The sequence below is a fragment of the Hakea prostrata genome, chromosome 3, assembly GCF_041222555.1.
Source record: "Hakea prostrata isolate BN-2017 chromosome 3, UWA_Hpros_2, whole genome shotgun sequence".
In the NCBI taxonomy this organism is placed as follows: Eukaryota; Viridiplantae; Streptophyta; class Magnoliopsida; order Proteales; family Proteaceae; genus Hakea; species Hakea prostrata.
In genome coordinates, this window is record NC_142602.1 from 30,918,103 (window position 1) to 30,942,462 (window position 24,360).

General features: G+C 37.6%; 1 protein-coding gene across 1 annotated transcript; it reads left to right on the top strand.

The window, feature by feature from the left end:
* Nucleotides 1-9,466: 9,466 nt before the first annotated feature.
* On the top strand, nucleotides 9,467-19,554 carry LOC149022059 (reactive oxygen species modulator-like protein). The gene is made up of 3 exons (XM_089150243.1): nucleotides 9,467-9,615; nucleotides 9,934-9,971; nucleotides 18,635-19,554. The coding sequence occupies exons 1-3, from the start codon at nucleotides 9,543-9,545 to the stop codon at nucleotides 18,746-18,748; spliced, it is 225 nt and encodes a 74-aa protein (XP_089006369.1). The 5' UTR covers nucleotides 9,467-9,542; the 3' UTR covers nucleotides 18,749-19,554.
* The last annotated feature ends 4,806 nt before the right edge of the window (nucleotides 19,555-24,360 follow it).

The following is a 24,360-nucleotide window of genomic DNA, read 5'->3' on the forward strand; positions in this document are numbered from 1 at the left end:
TTCCATGACACCTAGGCCCCTATAAATTTGCTTGGACGGCCAGACAGTGCCTTGGTGATGCATAGGCAATGCCTTGGCAACTACATTTCCCTCCATTTGAAGATTTGGAATCTGATTAGTCAGTTTAGCTGATTTGAATCAGAACTGGTCACCCGATTTTGTCTGATGTGGCATAGGTTATTCATTGTCTGAAACTCTAGAATAACAGAGTGTCCAGACCTGAGGACTGATCCTACTCAGATTGGAATTGGCAGGGACTGAATTGACCTAGTGCTGTCTTTGATACCTTGAAATCTTTGAACTTTCTCTTGCTTGTCCGATTGCCTCTGCTGGCTATTGTTTTGTTGATTTCAGGTGCTGAAGGATTTATATCCAGCATCTAACCCCGATTCAATGTTTAAATATTGCACGCCACCCTAACAGGCCCACTTTTCTGGACCATGTGTTGAGCATCACTGACAAGGTTTAATATTTCTGTGGGAAAACATATTTGTAGGTTTTTAGCATATTCATCTCCTCATTAAAGTTCAACCTCTCCCTCCCCCTGCACTCTCCCTTTGAGGGGGCAGTGGACACAGGTTTGGAGTTCCATCATGTCTAAATCTGAAACCCCTCCTCTATGCCCTAGTACTTGCTATGGCAGTTAAGTTGTGCACCATCATCAATTCATGGTCAATATCTCAGACATTTGACATGCACATGAATTTTCACTGAATTTAACTAAGGTTGACTATTAATTCTAGGAACTGAGCAAAAGATTAACTGAGTTAAACATATTGAAAATTTATATGGAGAAGGTGTTTGCGGGATGGAGTGTATGGTAGGTTGAGATGGGCCACAAAACTTGACAGTTGATTTAGTTTGGTGGTCTATCAATGGGGTTCCAACTTTTCCAATGATCATCTTGTCTTTATCATCACCACCAATCCATCTGGCTTTGAGTTGTGAGTCTGATGAAAAGGGATATGGGTTTAGGCATGAAGCAACCTTCCTTAGACTATTGTTAAATTTGTGACAACATTTCTCTGATATAATTTTGAAAGGAATCTCTAGCTCATTATCTTTCTGGCTTCACCGTCTAGTGGGTGGGGAACTTCATGGAGATTGAGCAGGTTATGATGATCCTGCCATTGTTACTGGTATTGGAACTATAGATGGTCGAGCATATATGTTCATGGGTCACCAAAAAGGAAGGAATACAAAGGGAAACATTTAGCGCAACTTTGGAATGCCTACTCCACACGGGTATGTACCATAGCTAGTGTATCTGTAATAAGAGTAGAAGTTAGTCTTATAAATGTACAGTTAAAACCATAACACTCAACAGTGTCATATCAACAACTGTCTGGACAAAATAAAATGTAAACAGATACCATGCTAGCAGGTAGCCTCCATTGGATTTGTCGAAGATAAAATGCAGATGCGAGCTGGGTTTATTAAATTAAATTTTGTAGCTTGGTTTAGTTGGTTTAAGGGAGAGCGTTCTCTAAGCAAGCAGCATAAAGAAGCATACTAGTGAACTGCAACAGAATGGATTCATTCATGGGTTTATTTCATGTAAAGGGGAGAAGGGAGATGGTCTGGTGCTCAAAGAACATTTTCCTTTAATTAAATTCTGTAACTAAGTGAAATTTCCGTGTGACTCAATATCTAATTTCGGCATGAATTATTTTTTTCAGCTTAAAATACTAAGCTGTAGTTTGGATTTTGGACAGTTCCCGGAAGGCTTTATGCATGATGTATTATGCGGATCACCACCAATTTCCCATTATCACTTTCATTGACACACCAGGGGCATATGCTGACCTTAAATCAGAGGAACTAAGACAAGTATGAATTGGTTTTAGACTTAAAACTGTATGTCAATGTTTCACCAATGACTGGATTACAGAGTTCAATTTACTGCATGCAGGGTGAAGCTATAGCCCACAATTTGAGGACTATGTTCGGTTTGAAGGTTCCAATTGTTTCTGTCGTAATTGGAGAAGGTGGTTCGGGTGGTGCTTTGGCCATAGGTTGTGCCAATAAATTGCTAATGCTTGAAAATGCAGTTTTCTATGTGACTAGGTTATTTTCTGACTCACATTTGAACTCTTTTGGATGCTGAAAGATTTCCTTCTTGAATTGTTCTTGCATTGCATATTTTTGTGTGTCCATGCTAGCTTGTTAATCAACTAAATAAGCAATGGCTACTATTTTTTCTTTTACATTTTGTGGGAAGAAATTCTTGATAAGGTTTGAAGTTTTACATCTCTAGGTTTGAAATCTCTGCAAAACATGTTATTTCATGAAATTTGGTCTATCTTGCTCAGACTGAGAAAGTTGGCCAGTTCAAGGCCTAATAAAATTCTGAATGACCTAGACCCAGCTGTGTGTTGGACTGCCTAAAGGGACAGAAATGCTCTTGCTGTTGATCCACGCTTGTATACTTCTTGGTATGGGTGTGGGAACCTACATCACTACCTAGACCACCCAAAATATGCTGGAAGCATAGGCAATGCCTTGACAACCTTTGGTCATGGTCTCGCTTGCTGGCTGTTGGTTCCGGTGTTCTTTTGGGTTATATCATCTGGGAAGTCCGCTTTGCCCATTGAAGCTGGTCCTGCTCAAGATAAATGGATGACACCCAACATCATTGTGATGTAGTATTTCATTACTCTGCCTGAGATAGAAGCCTTCAGCACTGGGTTTGCACTTCTTCCTATCTCATTACTCTATGGATCCTGAAATTGCTAGAGGCCATCTCCTACTCGATACCCACCAAAAGTTGGAAGATGGCCAAGGACACTTACTCCAGGTAGATCATGCTGCCGAATGTTATGAACCTCACCAAAGGATACATGCTTCAAAGCAACAAGAGTGTCTCTTTCCAATATTACTCTAAGCTGCATTGCATGTGGCAATAATTAGATTTTTATGGGCCCCTCAATGCTTTCTGTGATGTAGATGGTACTGGCTTTACAAAAAAGGGAAGACACAGTCTTCGCTTATTTGTTTTCCTTTTGAGACTCGCTATTGGATTTGATCAGATTAGAGCTCATGTCCTGTAACTATTATCCATTGCCGACTCTCAAGAAGGCCTATGCCATGGACAAGTAAGAGGGAAGTACTGACTCTGCTGTGGTTTCCCCACTCAATCACAATGTTCTGTTTAGTTTAGCACCCAACAAAATTCATCCTTTCGAGAACTCTTGTGCTACTGGTGATTCTTTCATTTCGGATTGTGCTAATTGGTGATCGTTCCATTCAACTTTATCTAACACCAACTTATCTTGAGATGATAACCATATATTAGTCTTCCTTGTGCTTTGAATTAGTACTTTGAAACCTCTGAGCATAATAGCACAGTACATTAAAAGGAAACAATGACACTGTGACACACCTGTTGGCTTGAATCTCTATCATCTAGTCTTGTATAGATTCTCTTTTGTAAATTGAAATTTAGTGACACTTCATGCTCAAGCAAATTTTTTACTCTGCAGATCACATTAATGTTGTAGGTTTTAGTCATTTACGGATTCTCTTTCTAAAATTGAAATTAAAAGATACTCAATGCTCTTATGCAATTCTCTACCCTATAAATTATTCCTAGAGTAGGTTGATTTGGTTGCTTTTTCTTGTCTGTGTTGCAATGCCTTAAATCTTCATCTATATTTTTTTTCCATAAAATAGTCCTGAAGCTTGTGCTGCAATCTTGTGGAAGAGTGCCCAAGCTTCTACCAAGGTATATCATACCCCTTCCATTCTTTTCCTGTCTCATCTATGAAGTTGAATTGCTTTTAGTTCAACAGTGGGGCTGTCTGTCTTTGCAGGCTGCTGAGAAGCTTAAAATTACTGCTGCAGAGTTGTGCAAACCCAAAGTTGCCGATGGCATTATTCCAATAATTTTCTCTGATTAGTTGTCTATTGTGATGCGTAATTTTACCACTACAGGTTTTCATGAACTACGACTAATGAATACTTTAACAATATCTTCCTTACAAAATTAAGTGGAAGAATTGGAAAATTGATTAAAATAGATGCAACCACTACAAAGGCTACGAGAGGAAAGTTTGCCAGAGTTTGTGTAGAAATTGATCTGAACAAGCCACTCCTATCAAAATTCAGGCGAAAAGGAAGAGTTCATCAGATAATATATGAATCTCTCCACTTTTTATGCTTCGGTTGTGGAAAGTTTGGCCACCAGAAAGAACAATGCCCTGATGCTGAAGCTGTAGAACAAATGAGAAGAGAAAGAATGACAGAGATCATGCACCAGAGGTTGATGGTAGCGATGAATCTAGGAAACGAAATGCACCACCGGTCACATATTGGCCTTGGATGCTAGTACAAAAACCCAAATATAAAAAGAGAGATGGTGGAGGGGGTGCTGTTGGATTTAGGGACATCAGCGGGAACATGAGGGTGAATCAACAGACCGATGGTAAAATTAATCCAAGTTTCCAAGTGAAAGGGTTGCGGTTTGCTGCTTTAGGAATGGAAAGAGAAAATGACGTGTGGGAAGGGAATGCTAATACAAACAGGGAGGCACCGGTAACACCAACGCAACAAAACACTCAACCCCTACAGCAAACCCATTTAGTACATCAAAAACAGGGTGATGTAGAGGATTGGATGGTGGATACAGAGGATTTTGGTCAAACCAGGGAAGCATCGGTGGTTCTAGAGACTCCAAGGAGTCAAATGCAAATTAATTATGAGCTCCCAATAGATGTTGCAAACGCCCAATAGAGAATCACCCAATATCAAAACATGGAGCTTCAACAAGTGGTTACTCTACAGGGCGATAATGGTGGAGCTGGAATTATAAATCCTATGTCATTTGAAGGAAGAACTAACAAGACGGAACCTTGGAAAAGTAACCTTGTCCTAAAAAAGGAAGAATTGAGAGATCATGGAAAACCGCCTGACCCCCTAGTTGGAAGTGGAAAATCGATGTTTCAAGATGAGAAGGAGGGTTTGCTGATGGCTATTTCAGACCCTAATGCAAATGCGATGACGATCGGTAAGGAGGTAACTCTCTCTCTTTAATTTGTTTTATGAAGATTTTTGTTTGGAACTGTAGAGGTGCAAGTAACAAATCCTTCACCTCTGCAATTAAACATTATAGAAATATATATAGTCTTGATTGTATTGTTATCTTGGAACCACGGATTTGTGGTGAAAAGGCTACGAAAGTCATACATAATCTAAGGGGGATTGCAAATTACAAGAGTGATGCCGTTGGTCTCTCTCGAGGGATTTGGTGCATTTTCTTGAATGAGGAATTCAAACCAACATTGATGCAAGAGCATAAACAATATCTCCTATTTGAAATAGTTGATAACAGGAAAAACAAATGGTTTTTTTCTGCTGTTTATGCGATCCGAATGAAGCAATCAGAAAAGTTATGTGGGAAGATCTAGCTGTGGCTGAAAGAAATTATGTAGGACCTTGGATGGTGGTAGGTGATTTTAATGACATACTAAACATTTCTAAATCTAAAGGGGGAGTGGAGGCTTCCAAGAGAAAGTGTGAAAATTTTAGAACGCCCCTTGACAGGTGGGTTTGTTTGACATGGGCTACACAGGAACCAAATACACTTGGCGAGGTCCTAAGTGGGAAGGAAGACGAAGAATATTCAGAAGACTTGATAGAGGAGTTTCTAACGCTAACTGGAGAGTGCTCTTTCATGATGCAATAGTTCGTGTGGTGCCACATATCAAATCAGATCATCACCCCTTGATTATAGATCTAAGCAAAAAAGAAAAACGATTTTTACAAAGCCTTTTAGATTTGAGGCAATATGGACTACTCATGAAGACTTTTCGCAGGTGGTAAAGGATAGTTGGAAGGCTACTGAGGCGATTCCTGAAGCCTTATCACGAATGCAAGATAATCTGAGAGAATGGAATATTACCAAGTTTGGTAATATAAAAGCAGCAAAAAAAAAAAAAGATTTCATGCTCGCCTTGGAGGTATTCAAAAGAAAATGGCTCATGGGAACTATAATCCTTTCCTTATTAATTTAGAGAAAAACCTCAAAAGGTAACTGGAGATGGTATTGGACAGAGAAGAAATCTTGTGGGCCCAAAAGTCAAGAAAAATGTGGATACTGCAAGGAGACAGAAATACAAAATTCTTTCACACCTCTACAATCATCCGAAGAAGGCGAAATAAAATAGAGGAGCTGCAGCCTGCAAACAAAGAATGGGGATCTTATTAGTGATCTAGAAAATCTAAAAGAGCACATTACAAGCTTTTTCATCAATTTATTTGAAGATGATATGATTACTAGAAAGGTACTTCACTCCCTACATGGCTTCCCTAAAGTATGTCCTATCCGTTTGGAAACTCTCACTAAATCTTTTGGTTGGGAAGAAATTCATAAAGTGGTTAAAAGCTTGGGCCCGTGGAAAGTTCCGGGACCTGATGGTTTTCACGCCGCTTTTTATCAATAGTCATGGGAGACAATTGGAAGCTCTGTCGTGAATATGGTTAAAGAAGCATTTGAAGGGAGACTGAATCATAAATTAAATGAAACACTCATTGCTTTAATTCCTAAGGTGGAAAGACCCAAGAAAGTGACACAATTTCGGCCCATCTCCCTCTATAATGTGAGCTTCAAAATCATTACTAAGGCTATCACAAATCGGTTGAAAGAATTCATGCCAGATTGGATTTCTCCTAATCAAGCCAGTTTCGTCCCAGGAAAACATATACAAGAGAACATCATCACTGCTAAAGAAATATTCCATTTGATGAGAAGCAAATCTAGAAGAACTTCCAACATGGCTATTAAAAGATTGATTTAGAAAAAGCTTATGATTGTCTCCGATGAGATTTTATTAAGGAGACCCTTATTATGGTGGGAATCCCAAATAAATTAGTAGAATTAATCATGGATAGTATTACCTCTTCCAGTTTAAGTATTCTATGGAATGGTGAAGCTACGACTCCATTCAAACCATCGAGAGGAATCCGTCAGGGTGACCCTTTATCACCTTACGTCTTCGTCTTGTGCATTGAAAGATTAGCTCACTATATTCAAGATGCAGTCTCTGATAATAGGTGGAAACCAATTAAAGTGGGAAGATTTAGCCCAAATGTATCTCACCTAATGTTTGCAGATGATGTTACATTTTTCTCGGAAGCCTCGATGCAACAAATTGAAATTATTAATAGGTGTCTAGACGATTTTTGTGAAGCTTCTAGCAGCAAAGTAAGCATCCCAAAAACAAGAATTTTCTTCTCAAAAATACTAACAAAGAGCGAGCAAAAGAAATTACCCAGGCAAGTGGATTTACGCAAATAGAAGATATTGGTCGGTGCCTTGGAGTTCAAATTTGGAATGGAAGGATTAAGAAAGAGAATTATAAGCAAATATTGGAGAAAGTTAAGCAACGACTCACTGGCTGGAAGGTAAGTTCTCTTTCCATGGCTGGAAGAGTTACTCTTGCAAAATCAGTAGTTATGTCAATTCCCATCTATTCGATGCAATTAGGCCCCCTCCCTAAAGGAAAAATACATGAAGTGGAGAAGGTAGTTCGCGGCTTTGTGTGGGGAGACACTCAGAGTCAAAAACGCGCTCATCTCATTCGTTGGGAGACATTATGTAAATTGAAGGAGATGGGCGGTTTAGGTTTCAAAAATTTGATGATAGTAAATGAAACATTTTTGATGAAATTGCTATGGGATTTTATGAATCAAGAAAACATGTGGACGACAATTTTGAAAGCTAAATAAGGAGGTGATAAACGGAAAAAAAGGTTCGCTACCTGCCCTACTGACTCCCCCATTTGGAAAGCAATGAGTAGGATGGCTCAAATGGTTCAAAAAAATTGCAAATTTATGGTAGGTAATGGGAAAATAATTTCTTTCTGGAAGGATAATTGGATTGCAGCAGGGAAATGCCTTCTAGATGAAGCCACAGGTCAAATTTCAAAAGATATGATGAAAGAAAAAATCTACAATCATGTTGATGACAATTATGAATGGCGATGGGATCGCTTTCAGCATCTCCTCCCATTGGAAGTATGCACAAAAATTCTAGAACATCCAACACCAAAGGAGGAGGAAGGGTGTGACATTTTGCTATGGAACCCATCTCCGGATGGCTGCTTTTCCATTAAAATGGCATACCAGATGCTTGAGGCGGAGAAGGAGTCTATATCGAATCCAATATTCAATGCAAACTATTGGAAGAAACTATGGGAACTCAAGATGCCAAACAGAATTTGTAATTTCTTGTGGATTCTCAATCACAATCGGCTGTTGTCAAATGTTAGATTAAGAAAAATGAAGCTTCAATCTCATGCATCATGCAGATTCTGTTTATGCAATTAGAGAGTACACTTCACATTTGTAGAGATTGTTCATTTGCTCTTGGCATTTGGAATAGACTACTGCCAAAGTCAATGCAAACATGGTTCTTTAGGAGTAATCTAAAGGACTGGCTAACGTTCAATATATGCGGAAAAAGTCAAGGTTGGTACCTAGATTGGGCGATAAAGTTCAGTTGTGTGGTGTATAAAATTTGGTGTTAGAGAAATGGAGAAAGCCATGAAGAAATCTTCACCAACCTAGGAAATGGTGCAGAGCTTTGTTTAGACCTCTTCAACCAAGTTAAATCGATGTGTGGAACGAATAGAAAGGAAACAATAAAAACCAAATGCCCTAGAAGTGCTGGTGGATGGATTAATCCTGAGGAAGGATGGTTCAAAATAAATGTGGATGCATCATTATGCAAAGGAGAATACAGTCAGATAGGAGGTGTAATTCGCAACACAGAAGGCAGCTTCCTTGGAGGATTCGTGAAGAGAAAATGAAGATGAATATTTTAGAAGCTGAATTCCAAGTGATCTATGAAGGAATTAACGTTGCACGCGAAAAGAATTTCATGCCTTTATATGTGGAATCAAACTCTCTCAAAGCTATTGATTTATTAAAGCCTAATACAAGAAATACAAGGGATAGTAAAAAGAGTGGTGCATGCAATAAAGGAAGAAGTGGGAAGCTATAAAGGAATTAGATTTCAACATACGTACTGGGAGTCCAACTACGCTACTGACTGGATCATGAAGAGACTGACTTCTTTAGAGGAACCTTCGCGATTCTTTCTGGATCCACCCCAAGAATTGGAGATCCTATTGGTGGATAAGATTTGTATGCTTGAGTAGTTTTCTTTAGCTAACCCCGTTGATTTCTTACCAAAAAATAAAAGAAGTTTTATCGAATGCCTAAAATAGCCTGAATCATTTTTGGTATTTCTCATAGTATGAGTTATCAAATGGTAAACTTCCACTATTTGGTTCAACAAAAAGAATGTTACCCTCCTACCAAAAGATAAAAAATAATGTTACCCCTCCAACAAGGGGAGATTTTTTTTTTTTTTTAATAAATAAAAAAAAAAAAAAACAAAAAGGGAGGCTGGGAAAATATACAAAGATAGCTTTAACCGTTTGGATATATAAGGGGAAGGGTTTAAAGAAAAATTAGAGCTTGAGAAACGAGTTGGGGACTACTAGACATATTAGAGAAACGAAGAAAGAAAGAAAGAAGCGATGGCGAGGGACAGCTGCCTTGCTCGCGTCACAACAGGGGTTGCAGTCGGCGGTGCGGTTGGTGGCGCTGTTGGTAAACCTCTCTCTCTTTGTCTCTCTCTCAAACCCTAATTATGATCCCGTTACTACTTCTTGTCATTGTTGCTGTCATCTTGGTTTGGAATTTGGTGATTCTGGGGCTTTTATGGTTTGAAGGGTAATAAAGTTGTTAGAAAATCTCTCTAAGCATAGAATCCTAAAGCTGTAACCCAATCTGGTTCGCGTTTTCTTGTTTCTTGATTGTGACGGTATTGTTACTCTATTTTATTGCTTCCTCTCGGTGGACTATGAGTGAAAATTGAATGTTATTTCTTTGGTTATTGGTTATCTGATTACTGTGCTTCTCATCCAGGTGCTGTTTATGGGACTTACGAGGCTATCAGGTTTAAGGTATGGGTTTTATTTTTATATGTGAGGTTTTAATTATCTCAGTTCTCTGTGATGTTTATTTCATTGTCTATGATCTCTTTGGATGTTTAATGCTTTCTTTTTTGGCTGGCATTTATTCTTTAGGTTGGATTTATACCTGTTACTCTTAGTTGTGCCATGGCTTCCCCCTTGTTTATTTTCATAATTTGGATGTTATCAGTCAGATGGTTTTGTTTTCGTGGTTAACTTGCACTCAGGAAAACTCAGTTGGGTTCTAGATAATCAAGATATGGTAGTAAGAATTCAGAAGTTTCTCAAAGAAAAAGCAAACTCAGCTCTTCTGTGACACTACTGTACTACCACTTGGAGAAGTGTACTAGCTGTCGTAACTTACTGTTTTATTTACTAAGAATATTTATGATGGCAATCATTGGGTGTTCCAATGGATGAAGCTCCTGCCACAAAGGAGTCTGAGGAGTGTCATAATATATGCACCTTAACCTGCTTCCATAGAGAGCCTATTTTCATACTCACAGTGGTGTCATAATATATGCAGCACATAGAGCCTGTTTTCATACTCACAATGACCACTTGGTCTAAATGGTGCAACTTTGCCATTGCACCAAGTCTCGCCCTCATTTTTAGGCATCATGAATGAGTAATTTCCAGATGTTGGTAGATTTGCAATTTTCTTTTGGGATCCATGTAGTCCATACCATTTAGTGACACAAAGCTGAGTTGTTGGATGTGTCGAATGCTTAACTAGAAACATACTTTGTAGGCACTAATTGAATCTATCACGTATGTAGCCACACCATTCAAAAAGGTGTTGGAGAAGGCATTTTGCTCTTATCGGTGATGTATAATGGGTGCATCTTGTGTTAGCAAGGTGGTAAAATGTTTAATTTTTTTTTCATTGCCCCATGTTTGATTTCCAAAAGCTTTTTTAAGTCAGATGTAGAAAGGCACATTTTGATAACTAGTTGAAAGTTAATTAGCAGAATGTCATTTTCAGTAGTTGTCACTGTCCATGTGAAACCCTCTTGGAAAAAGGAAGTGTGTTATCCTATATGTGTAAAACTGTAAGGTCTTAGCTGTTTTATATTATAAGCAAAAAAGCATGGTTAGAATCTTGTCCCAACCACTCAGAGACAACAGGTTTCTTCTTCACCCCCCCCCTGGCCCTCCCTCCTTTGTTTTCTTATTCTTGCTGTAAAGTTTGCAACTCCAGTTTCTGTCCCTCTTTTCTTTTCTTGTGGCCTTTCTCTTCCATTTCCCATCTAATGTTTGAATTCTGTTCTTTGCAGCAGAATTTTCATCCCAACATCTCTTCTATTAATCCCAGTTTGCCAAACTTTCCCACTTTCAGGCCCTTTCTTCCCGTCCCCACACTCTCACTTTTAGAGTTTAGAACCGTGGTTTTCTTTCTTTCATTGTGATGTGATTGCGAGTTTGATCCCCTAAGTTGGGCCCCCTAGATGGCTCCAAGAAGCCCCCCTAGTAGGGGTATTTAGGGCATTTTCAGCCCTCTTTTATGGCTGGAATTAATTCTAGATGTATTCCTAGAGTTCTATTTGGGTTTTACTTCTTAATTTGACTTGTTTGAGCTAGTTTCCAATTGTTAAGTTTTAGATAAGGTAAGATTCTTTTACAAGAAGGGTTCTTAATCTTTTAGGAGTTTGCTTTTAATTAGAAGTTGTCTTTATTAGTAGTTGAGACTTGAGAATTAAAAAAAGTTCTGTTCAAGGATCAGCTTCTCCATCATTATTTCCAGCGTCTTCAAGCATTCAAAGTCATCTTCCTCAAGTACAGGAAATAACAAGGAAGTACAGCAGCTCTCCACCCCCATCCCCTGCCCCCCCCCCCCCTTCTACCCTTCCTCTTCCTTGCACAACCCTAGAAGATCCACCCACCCCATAGCAGGCTTTCTCTCTCCCTTCCCCTTTATTCCCAGCAAGCCCCAGCCCGTCCCTCACCTTTCCCTACCCCCACAAGACCTTCCCCTGTTCTGTGCACCCCTGTAAACCCCTCCCCCTTTCTGCTGTAAAGCAGCAGCAGGCCTCCCACCCCCTGCCCCTCATCCCTACGACCCTCCCCAACCCATCCCCTCCCCCCACCTTCCTTGCTGCTTGCGATAGCCCCTGCCCCTTTCCTCTCTGTCTTGGGCTCCTTCTGTCCCCTCTCTGACTTGAGGCAAGAGTAGCAGCAGGGGAAAAAAAGAAAAAAGAAAAAAAAAAAAAAAAAAGGAAGAAAGAAAAGAAAGAAAGAATCAAGATTCCCCAAGATCCGAGATTCACCCATAGCCTTCCCAAGAGTCATTCCTAAACCCATCCAAACCCCTACTGCAGGGTGCCTTTACCTTTCCTAATTTTCTGAATATTATTTTGGCTATCCTACTACCTAGTAAACTATTCCATCTTGGGTTTTGGCAAGACCCTAAATTTTCCCTTTTCTCCAAACACCTTGCATAATTTTGGATTGGCCCATATCCCTCCTAAGAGATTCCACCAACTTTCTTGGATACCCATAGGCTTTCCATAGTATTTTTACTTTATTTGCTGGAAGAAGTTTTAGGATGAATCCTAAATTCTAGGAGATTCTCTTAGAAACCCTAACCCTAGAATTGGATTCACATCACTTTGTCTTTCTTTTTGGTATTTCACTTGTTTATTCTCTTTCATTTGCTAGTGCTATGAGGTTTAGATTTCTGCCCACTATCTTGGAGTAAACATGATTTTGGCAGAAAACCTCGAAGTTCTGTTGTGTCGGTAAATCTTCATATGCTATTCACTTTTGAAGCCAAATTGATGCACTTAACATAAGCAATTGAAGACCAATTTCTGAAACAACATTCGTGTTTAAATTTTAATAGATCAGTTGATGTACTTACAGCTTCTTAAGCCATTCTAGCAAAAAGAAAACCTTTGTGGCAAAAACCTTCATGGTGAACAACTAAAGAAATTTCCTTACTGTTATAGCTAACAACTTTGCTGACATAATCTTCATGTGCCTTGTGCTATGCACAACTGAAAAGTCTTAGTCCTCCAATAAGTGTTGACATATGAACCTTCCTTCAAATCTCCTTATCAGCCATAAATTCTAGAGGGCCGCCCTATGGTAACTATGGCCATAATTTTGGATTTATTTTTATTAAAAAAAAAAAGGGCGTACCCAGTGCTGCGAAGCTCCCACACTGTGGGGTATGGGGAAGGGACTTTCTAGGCAGCCTTACCCCTTTTTTTTTTTTTTTTTTTTTTTTGCAAAGAGGCTGATTCGAACCCGCGACCTCCAGCGCACAATGGAGAGACTCCACACCATTGCGCACAATTTGGATTTATTTTTATTATTATCATTAATTCAGATTTCCCGCCGGGGGGGGGGGGTGGGTCATGTAGGGAACAAGCAACCCACTCTTCCAACCTAAGAAAGGAGCAACCCCCATATACTCAATGTTCCAAATCTCTAATTTTTTTTTTTCTTTTCTTTTTCTTCTTCTTTCCTTTGTTTTTTCTAGTTCACAATCCATGGAATCTGAGTGTGGGCTTGAACGATTGGGTGGATTACAGACCCCAGATAAAGGTATATGGGTCAAGAAATAAAATGCCCATTTTAGGTATCCCATAGATATTATGTCAACAAGGAGAGATCAGTTATAAATGTAAAATTTAAATGAAGCATCTAGTTGAACCCCCCCCCCCCACAAACCCCCCCCCCAAAAAAAAAAAAAAAAAAAAAAAAAAGAAAGGAAGAAAGAAAAGAAAAGAAAAGAAAATGTAGCATCCAAATTTATAGGTTGAGGATTATAAGACAAACAGTTGGTGTAATCATATATGGCTTGATCTGATGGGAAATTGAGGATCCATGTAGCCAAACTTGTTTAGTTGGAATAGGTTGAATTAAGTTACCATTTAGCAGAGTCCTGTGTTTTAGTAAAGCCTCGCTACCTCTTGGTTTGTGGTGCTTCCTAATCAGAAGATGGGAGAACAACCCCGTCTCCCAGAGTTATGGGGTCATTTTGCTTAGTTCCTTTGACATGGTTCTATAGCATGCTAGTATGCTCTTCTTTTTCACCTGTGTCAATTTAGGGTTCAAACAGTTCACCGGGAGACTGCCCTCCCAATTTTTTTGTCTTTTCCTGGAAATGTTGACTGTGAAAACAGTCATGATTATGGGAGGGTGGTATTGCTTTCTCACAGGTTACAACTAGGTTTCCCTATATGTAGCGAACCCTGCCTGGTTGCATTACAGCTGAACCAACGCAAAGAATGCAAAATTACCATCCCACTTCATATAGAATGACTTCTCCACGTGTCCTTTTTTGGGGGGTAAATCTCCATGCGCTTTTATTATGTTGGTAATGCAAAATTAGTGAACTTTTAATAAAACTCCGAACATGCTCTGCGGTTCAGTTGTTTGTCACTGGAAAAAGAACAAAGATTGATTGGAGTAAATTTTCAGGGGAAGAAAGCCTATAAGAGAACTTGTTTTTGGATAACTTGGTTGGGATTGGAATTCCCATGTGGGACATAAAAGGATACATGGGTTATGCAGTTTGTAAACTTTGTTTTCTCTTATGGTGTATGCTGTGAACCCGATTTTAGGGTTAGAGTTTGTAAGATGAATTCTCTAAAATTTGGGGTTCACCTAGAATCTTCCAACAAATAATTATCAAATTTAGGTGGCAAGGATAATATTGTTAAATAGAGATGGGAATCTAAATAGGATGGGATACTTAGAAAAGGCAAAAACTAGGGATTGATCAATATGGGCTGGATCTTGAGAAATCATCATTTGATCTTTTCCTTTCTCTTCTCTTTTCTTCTCTTTTCTTTTTCTCTTTCTTTCTTTCTTTCTTTTCTGTTTTCTGGTTTTCTGCCCTTTTCTTTTCTGCCGCAAGAGATAAGAGACAGAGAGAGAGGGCCAAAGGAAGAAAGAGAAGGGGGATGCAAGGTGTGGGAGGGGGTGGGGTTTCTGCCTAGGGGTATCAAAGTGGTGGGGGCCGGGGGGGGGGGGGGGAAGGGATCTAGGGTGTTATAGGAGTCCTGGGGATGCTGCTGCTGTAATGCAGCAGCAATGGGGAGGTCTAGGTGTGCAGAACAGGGGAGAGGAAGGGAGGCAGGGAGGCTTGTGCAGGGTTGGGGAAGGGACTAGGGTTGCTACGAATGAAGGAGAATGGGAGTGGAGGCTGCTGGTACGTGCTTGAGTGCTGAATTAGAGGATGGATGTACTTGCTGGAATTGCAGAACTGATTTGATGAAAATAAAAATCTCTAGATAACTGCAAGGTCCTACTAATGGGGGACGGGAATAGAGAAGAAAGAAGGATAAAGAAAATAGGGGGAAGAAGGGGAAATCTTAGAAGAACAGTCTTGAAGATGGGAAAGAGGGAGAAGAACACTCATAAGAAGAAGAAGAAGAAGAAGAAGAGAAGAGGAGAGAAGGGGGCTACAAACACACAAAGCTCAAGCTTAACTTCATTTTTTTCTTCTTTTTTTTTTTTTCTCTCTCTCTATTCTGTAAGTCTTTTTCCTTTATTGCAATGTAAGGCTTATTTATAGCTTGGACAAGAAATAAAAACTTAGTAGACTAAAAATAGAAACTGATATCATAATAACTAGTGAGTATAGAATTTTATGGAAACATAAATAATTAAAATTAGAAACTACTAGGCTTTATATTTCAGCCACATAAACAACTAAAATAGAAACTAAATAAGGTCCTAAATTTCCCAAAATAAAATCTGATCTTGGGCCCCACAAAATCCTCTATGAATGTTCAAATATGCTAAATAATGGGCTGTGACACTGTTCACGTGAAAAGTGACATGGACAGTATTTTGGCCTCCCTTTTTCATGTGTTGAGGTGGCCTTTAACGCTGGTTCAAATTGGTTCCTGGCTGGTTGCATTGCATCTCAGGATCCTGCTGCACCTGTCTTGACTGCAATTCTTTTAACAAATTTTATTAATCCAAATGAAAGGAATATAAAGCAAGAATAGGCTATTTGTAGCCTACTAAAATACCTCAATTCTAATTGGGATTCCTTTATAGATCAGGATCCCACTACATTAATTACAACCGTTGAAATAAAAATTAAAAGATCTAATGGACCTTAATTGACACATGCTGAAATAAAATTCTAATTAACTTAAAACTCTAATTGGCACATGCTAAATTATTTTTAATTAAAACTCTAATTGACTTGTGCTAAACTAAGGACTTGAGGACTCTTACAAAACTTAAACTGGACTTCCTGACTGAAACTCTTTGAAAAATTAAAAGTAAATTTTTGAAAAATAAACCAACAATTAAATTAGGGTTGAAGTGACCAAAAGTACCCTTCCTAGAGGGTTTGGCCAGCATTAGGCCCACTTTAGGGTTTGGCCAAGGGAAAGGGGGTCAACCCTGTTCACATTTGGTGTGCAAGGATAAATAGGCTCTGTGATTTGGTGAACTCAATTTTGTGTGATGGTGTGCTGGCTTGAATTCAAAATATTTTTGCATGGTCTAGAAGTTGACAATTTGGTAGTAATTTTGAGATAAGAATCAGAGTAGAGTTAGAGATTAGGAATTAGAAGATTTAGAAGAAAGTAGTAATGGTAGAGAACAAAAGAATCTTGGAAAAACAAGGAATAACAAATAAAAAGGTGATGCATGACCTTATTGAAGAATGATTTGCTGATAATGGGCGTACAAACTACAAAGAATAGATTAAGTCTGCAGGAGACTGATCAAGTAAAACTGTGGTTTAACCTGTCCAAAACTGACCATATCAAGGTCTAAGTGGTCCATAAAACATCAAATTTTTGAAAACATTCAGTTGATAATCCATACGAACTTAATAACATATAATTCAACTAGATGCATAAATTCCCAAAGCAATAATCAAACAGTAGAGTGCTCAAATCAGCCTTTAAATTTGGGTTTACGTCCACATAATGACCTTGAAGAATTCAAACTGGAACTTTTTAATAGGGGTTTAAATGGATAACTGAAATCTGCCTCCAAATTTGCATTCGCATCCGTTTAGGGGTATCCGAATCCGTCCGTTTACTAATAGGATGCAGATATGGTATACCCCGTTCTTACCATATTATCTGTCCGATAAAATTATCCAATTAAGTTACTTACCTGAATTTATTTTCTCATTTTTATAATTTTTTTACTTGAGATATGTGACTATTTTTCTAGATTGTGGATAATAACTACTGAAGTTGCTAAATTCTTAAATTTCAAACCTAGCCCTCACAAATAAAGTGCTAAAGATGTCAACAGGTAGTCGAAAACTTGTGTTCGGTTTATATTCATACCAATTTAGAAGGATCTACTTGAGAAAATAACTCTCCGACTACCATCCGAATCCGACTGAAGCCGTCCGATAACCTATAGGATATTATCCTAATCCGTCCGAATATAATAGGATGCGGATATGGTATTACCACTATTCGATCCAAATCCGATCCGTTTACACCCCTACTTTTTAACTCTATCGATTGACTCTTTAAGAATTACTGTAAAGTGTGATTCAGCCATGATGGAGCTTTTCCACTTTTTGCTTGTGTAAGTTGGAGTGATGAATCAATGGATAATAGACTGGATGAGCGCTTGGAACAATTAACACTACTCTAAAGGCAACATCTGTGAAAGAAGATGAGCAAAAAACTCGACTTCATCCTAGATACCACCAAATGACAACCTTGACAGAGTTTGGTATCCATTTCCTTTGTTTTTCTTCTGGTTGCTTAGGGCCTGTTTGGTTACATGAATCCAGAAATTTATACCCGTTTGGTTGTGTGAATCCCTGGATTCATGAAATCTAGAGATTCACCTTTTTACACTAAAAACGTGAATCTGTAGATTTATGGGTATAAGATGAAATTTAAAGATTTCACCCCCTACTATAAAAGCATTAAACATTTGAACCATGATTCCATAAATATTTTTTCAAGATGAATCTACAGATTTCATTCCAAAGATTCAGGCTAACAAAACAGTTAATTTTATGAACCATGACTTCATAGATTTGAAATTTATAGATTTGAAATCTCTAGATTTTTGAAATCTCCAGACTCAAGTAACCAAACAGACCCTTACATCAAAGTGTCAAAATCAGCAATAGATCATGTTCATCATCTGATCTGTCTTTATATTGCCAGCCCCCCCCCACCCATTCTATATCCGTAGGTATTGGCATTAATCATATTCGCATCGCCAGGCCTTGAGCTGCCTCTGCCCTTATGATGTATATTGCTTTGGTGAATTAGTTATTTTCCTCCATTCTTATATGCTTTCACTTAACTTTCCTAGTGGCACCAAATTCTTACAAAACCAACGTGTTTAGACCTCCCATAGGATGACGTAATGAACAGATGATGGAGAAGCATCCGTAATGTGTTTCAACTTCCTCTGAAGCTTTTACAAAGCACTGCTAATTAGGAAAATTTCCTGCTTTTTTTTGTCCCAAGTTAACAACATTCAACATTCAACCTGATGGATCTTAAATTTATTTCTCCAATGCAAGGGTTGAAGTAAAAAATAAACGCTTATGTCAGCTTCACATAAAAATTAGGAGAACAAATGAATGGTAGTTATAAGTGTCATTATAGTTGAATGCTGAATAAGTGTTATGCTTCAGTAATATTTCATGGTCCACAATTGCCAGTTCTGAGATTGTTGAAATCATGCAGGTCCCTGGACTTCTGAAAATCAGATACATTGGCCAAACAACACTTGGGAGTGCAGCAATTTTTGGCCTTTTCTTGGGTGCTGGAAGTTTAATACATTGCGGGAAGTCCTACTGAGATCAGTATGTGCCAAAAGATTGTCATCTTTGTGGAGAAATAACCTTTTCACTAAGATCTGTAGCATATACCCTTTATTGGAACATGTTTTTTTCTTCTTCTTCTTTCTGTTGAGGAATATAATATTTCATTTATGATGAATTTACCAATATCTTCAATTTTCTCAGAATCCTAAGTAGGTATTTGGTTGGATTTGTGCTTGGCTTGTGTGACTTCTCTGAATGCTTTGAATCTTTTGATTTTCAATGGTTTCAACTTGTTTAGCAGTTGAGTTCAGATCCAGTTTCATGATCTGCATACGTCTGATGGCTTGTTAAATATTTCCTTTTTCTGGGAAATCAACTTCCATTTAAGAGAGCAAGAACAACATTTGGAACTCGAACAAGACTCGAGAAACTAGGGAGTGGAAATAGGCCAATTTGTCCACCTCGAAATGGACAAAGCTTGTATCAAGATCATATCACCTTCAAATTCATAAAGGAGTAATGACAGTGGATTCAAAAACTTAGCTTTTATTAATACACGCTTTGAGAATTCGAAAAGATCATAATCTTCTTTTTTGAACTGTGGAGTCTGAAATTAAAAGGATCGTAAATTCGTAATATGCTTTCCTTTACTACCTCTCTCTCTCTCTCTCTCTCTCTCTCTCTCTCTCTCTCTCTCTCTCTCTCTCTCTTCTCTGTAATGAAATTGAATACGACATGAGACAATATCGGGCTTCGTGGCCAAATTAGAATGATTTGTTCTTCCTGTCCTCCCAGGGAAACTTCAACCAAGGTTCCGTTAAAAAGAAAGAAAACCCAGAATAGAACGCATAAAACTCCAGGAGAACCTATTACAAAGATTTAACTAAACCTTGAACCATGAAAAGAGTCATTTGGAATTGCTAACAGTTCTCAAGGTATAGTCTATTATTGAATCACAAGGCGACAGAGAGAAAATCCATAAGAAGACACAAATCGAGAGACAATTTGATTTGAGTTAAAGTTGGATCTTAATTAAATATTATCCACATAGCAAAAGAATCCTACAACACTAAGCTACATCCGAAGTTGGTGATTAGAAGAAATCAAGCTTCTTCTTGTGTAGGCATTTCAGAGCGGCACAATGGGCAAGTATTCTTGCATTCCAATCACTTAATAATGCACTCACTGTGGAAGAAATGTGAACAGTGTAGCTTTATGATGTCTACTCCTCTGATAAACTCATCCATGCAAATCATGCACGTCTTTTCTTCTTCTTCTTCTTCTGCCTTTTTTATTCTCAAAGCCTGAATTGAAGATCGCAAAGCTGGAACAACTTTGAAATTATCTCCATCTTCATCCATATCCATCAGCATTATAGCCTCAAGTTCTTCATGTGTATAATATTGTATGAAATTGATTTCAAGACTTATGAAAAGACGCAAGCGTTCAGAAATACTGGCCCTACTACAAAGTGAGGTTTCTTCAAAAGCATACCTACCGAGCTATCTTTGGTTTGAGTGAATCAATGCAAATTAGAGGAACTCGTAAATTTTTAAGGATGTCATGCAGATAATACTTGCTAACTTGAGGGTTGAGCAGAAAAGGGAACTCAATGGTGATTGTTCTCTCTTGCGAGGAGTAGTTTCCTGGTGAAGAATAGTTGCAGTGCCACCATCATCAGGAGGATCCATTGGGGTCACAAAAATATGTTGATGTTGAACAGGAAAGCGAATTCTTGATTTTATCTCCTCGTCTACAGAGCTTTTCTCAAAGAGTGAATCACAAGATGAGAGATCTCAACCTCAAGCATGTGCATGATGCTTCTTCCTTCCTTCATTGAGAAATGACCAATAATGCACAGATGCAGAAAAAGAGAGAGAAGCTTAGCGAAGAGGGACACACTTAGTCAATCCGTCAATTATGACTAAAGCCACAATTGGACAATGGTAAAATTACCATTTTCAAAACATCATCATAACGAAGCACAATTAAATGCATGCATGCATCAAAACATCCATAAAAAAAAATAATTCATTCATCATATATATATATATATATATATATATCATCAAATATCAATTCATTAACTCCCACTAAGTTCTCCCACTAAATAAGCATAAATTTAATCAATAAAAGATCATAAGATCAATCAAACTACCAAATAATAGTGATGTGAGTGTAAAAGTTCAATCATCAAAATATAAGTACTACTAAAAGAAAAAGGCTCCATCTTCTGTATTACTCTTTCTTTCCATTCTTAGAGTCTTTTTTCTCAAGCCATGATTTACTTGCATTATAGTCTCTCTTAAAATGTCCCTTTTGATCACACCAGTAAGACGTAATATCATCATGATTCTTCTTTTCATTGTTATAAAGATGATATTTGTCTTTCTTGGAAGAAAAATGTTTGTTCTTATGAAACCCACTAGCAAATGCCTTGTTGTTTTTAATCAAATTTATAGTCTTAATTCTTGTCCTTTTCTGTCGCTTTCTTCTTGAGCACATATGAAAATAAGGCATTTCATGGTCTTTTCCTTTGTCTACGCATTGAGTGAAGTTCTTATCGTAGCGTATGACTCTGGAAGAAATTTGATAGCTAGATGAACTAGAAATTCATCATCGATCGTTGTCCTAAGATCTTTTAATTTATTTGCAGCAGAAGACATCTCCAAAAGATATTCTCTAATACTTCCCGTACTATCAAAAATAGATGAAGTCAGCTTGGACATCAGTTCTCCTTTCTCACCTTTTTGTGATAACTCAAACTCTGCTTTTATCTCTGCAAGATATTCTACTGTAGTGTCATCATCTCTACACTGTCAACCATGGACTTATGGATGGACCTTTTCATTATAATTAAACCTTTTTTGTTGGCTGTCACATTCTTTATGCTTTAGCTTCTCCTCGTGTGAATTTGTAGCGGAAAGATCAGCGGGCTTTGGCTCTTTAAGAACCACATCAAAATCAAACAATTCAAGTGTAACATTTATTTCATCTATCCATCTTTTATAGTTTTTCCGAAGAGAACAGGGATAGAAGCCAAAGTATTAGCTTGAGTAGACATCTTAAGAGGAGAACAAAGTTCAAAAGAGCAATATAAGTGAGAGCAGACATTTAAACAATTATATCATAATTATATTATGAGAATCACACGTCACTCTTAAATATATTTGTATGAGAATCACACCATACCAAAAGTGCTAAATACAAAAACTTTAGCTAACATGAGCTGACCAAGTAATATTTCAACATTTAGGTTAAAACATACAAGGCCTCACATTTAATCTTACAAATACTACATGATAACAATGACTTTCTAAAATTCCTTCACCTTTGGGTGATACAAAACTTATGAAAATCATACCATACCAAATATACTAAAGGCATAAACCTTAACCAACATAAGTCGACCAAATAATATTTCAACCTTTAGGTTAGAATATACAAGGTCTCACATGTAATTTGCAAATACCAGACAACAATAACTTTCGAAAATTCCTTTCACCTTTGGGTAATAAGAAACTTCTAAATTATGTTTTCGAAAACATCATAATGTTTTTTTTCTTTTTTTTTGTACAAAGGGGCTTTTATTAAGGTAGGGGATTGGGATATTATATGCCTCACTAAGAGGCGAACCCACGACCTCTTCACTAAGAGGTGTTGGTTTGACCACTAGAACAACTCTGCATTAGCAAACATCATAATGTATTAACCCACCTTTATATAAAAATAAAAAAATAATAATAATAAAAATTTGACTGTAACAATAATCCTCAAAAATCTCATTACCTTTGGGTTAGTGAAATTCCTTAATTATTATTTATTCTCACTTGAGTGCATATATCAATGTTACTTAGATAACATCACCTTTGAGCAAATGTCACCAAACTTTGACTACTATGACAAACAATAAAAAGATGGGGGAGATGTCACTTTGGTGGATTATATTCCTCCTCTTATTATCTCAATCCAAAAATTGTGGTCGAAAAGCAAAAATATGCACAATATATTTATATAAAGCATAACCAGCTTAGGGGTTAATTACAAAATTAAAACTTTCTTTTCTTTTCCTTTCTTTCTTCCTCTTCTCCTTTTCTTCTTTCTTTCTTTCTTTCTTTCCTTTTTATTTACTTTTTTATTTTTTACTTTTATTTTTTATTTTTTTGGGATCTATGGCCAAACGGACATCTGTCTGGTCTATTTTGACGAGACGTGGTGGGGTTCAGGGGTTCGACGGGTTGGGGTTCAACTGAGGCCAAACGGATTTCCGCTTTGTATGACACGGCGTTCCGTCTAAACGAAGGAAAAAATCGTTTTCTCCAAAAACAAACCCAAAACACCCACACATGACATGATTTATGATTTCATCATCCTAAAGGAAAAAACTTCACGTAAGAACCAACAAACATAATAATAAAAAATCACGGATTTACAATTCGCACAAATTACTATGATCTTCCCATTTGGATCCCAATGAAAAATCAAATCAACAGAATCTAGTTCCTTAATGATTTAGGGTTTCAATTAAATCTTGGATCTTCCCATTAGATCAAATCAACATAATTTAGGATTTTAATTAAACCCTGGATCCTTTTCATTAGATCCAATTCGAAATCAAATCAATATAATTGGATATTTTCTTTCTTAGGGAAAAAAAAAAAAAAAGAATCCCTTTTAAACCATATAATATGATCTATAAAAAATTATGACTAAAACGAACAATCGATTCTAGTTTTGCATGAAATGCTCTGACACCAATTGTTAGGATTTTTAGGGATTTCTTCAAAACCTTAATCAATAATAAAACCATACAAGAACTAGAAAGCAATATAATATATTATGAAGTATTAGGCATACCTTACACCAGACGTATATTGAAGAAGATTGATGCAAATCTTGAATGCCAAATATACAGAGTGATGAAGCATTCTCCAATTTTCTTGTCTCCTACCGTACTTCTTTCTTGTAGAGAGAGAAGAGAACAAAAGAACTAGAAAGATTGGAAGGACCCCATCATAGTTATTTATTATATCAATCCCAAATCCTAGTCTATTTTCACAATGGACCAGTTTGACCCATCTCAAATCGGCCCGATGTGTTGAGACTCCATCAATTATTAACTCCAGTAATTATTCAAGCCTATATATTGTCTAGGATAAACCTAACACTTCCTTCCTTCTTTGAAAAAAGATCAAGAACACATAGATGCTGAAAAAGAGAGAGAAAGAGAAGCAGAGGGACCAACAGTACTTTCTAATTTATAGTAAGTAACAGGGAATTATAGTTTCGTTAAGAGTTGAAGAACGTACTTGTAGCAGAGGGAGAGATAGAGGACTAAACCCATTTTAGTTTTTTATAGAAGTAGAATTTAGAGACTCCAGGTGTATTAGGAGTAGTATGGAGCAATAACTAGAATCAATTTAGAGAGAGAGAGAGAGCGCCAAAATCTGCAATTCGAAGATCAATAAATAAAGGAGAAATCCAGATTTAATTGCAATAAAATTTAACTTTTTCGTAATAAATAAAGGGAAGGATGAAAAAATTGCATACACAATGACAACCCTATCTCTTTTAGTCCTTTTGGATGATTTGGCGAGGGGAAGGATCAATGGAGCTCCGTGAAAGAGATAGACATGCCGTGGCACA

Coding starts and splice junctions, on each gene's coding strand:
- LOC149022059 (XM_089150243.1), top strand. CDS start 9,543: ATGGCGAGGGACAGCTGCCTTGCTCGCGTCACAACAGGGGTTGCAGTC. Junction 9,616..9,933: donor TGCGGTTGGTGGCGCTGTTG/GTAAACCTCTCT, acceptor CTTCTCATCCAG/GTGCTGTTTATGGGACTTAC. Junction 9,972..18,634: donor ACGAGGCTATCAGGTTTAAG/GTATGGGTTTTA, acceptor GAAATCATGCAG/GTCCCTGGACTTCTGAAAAT.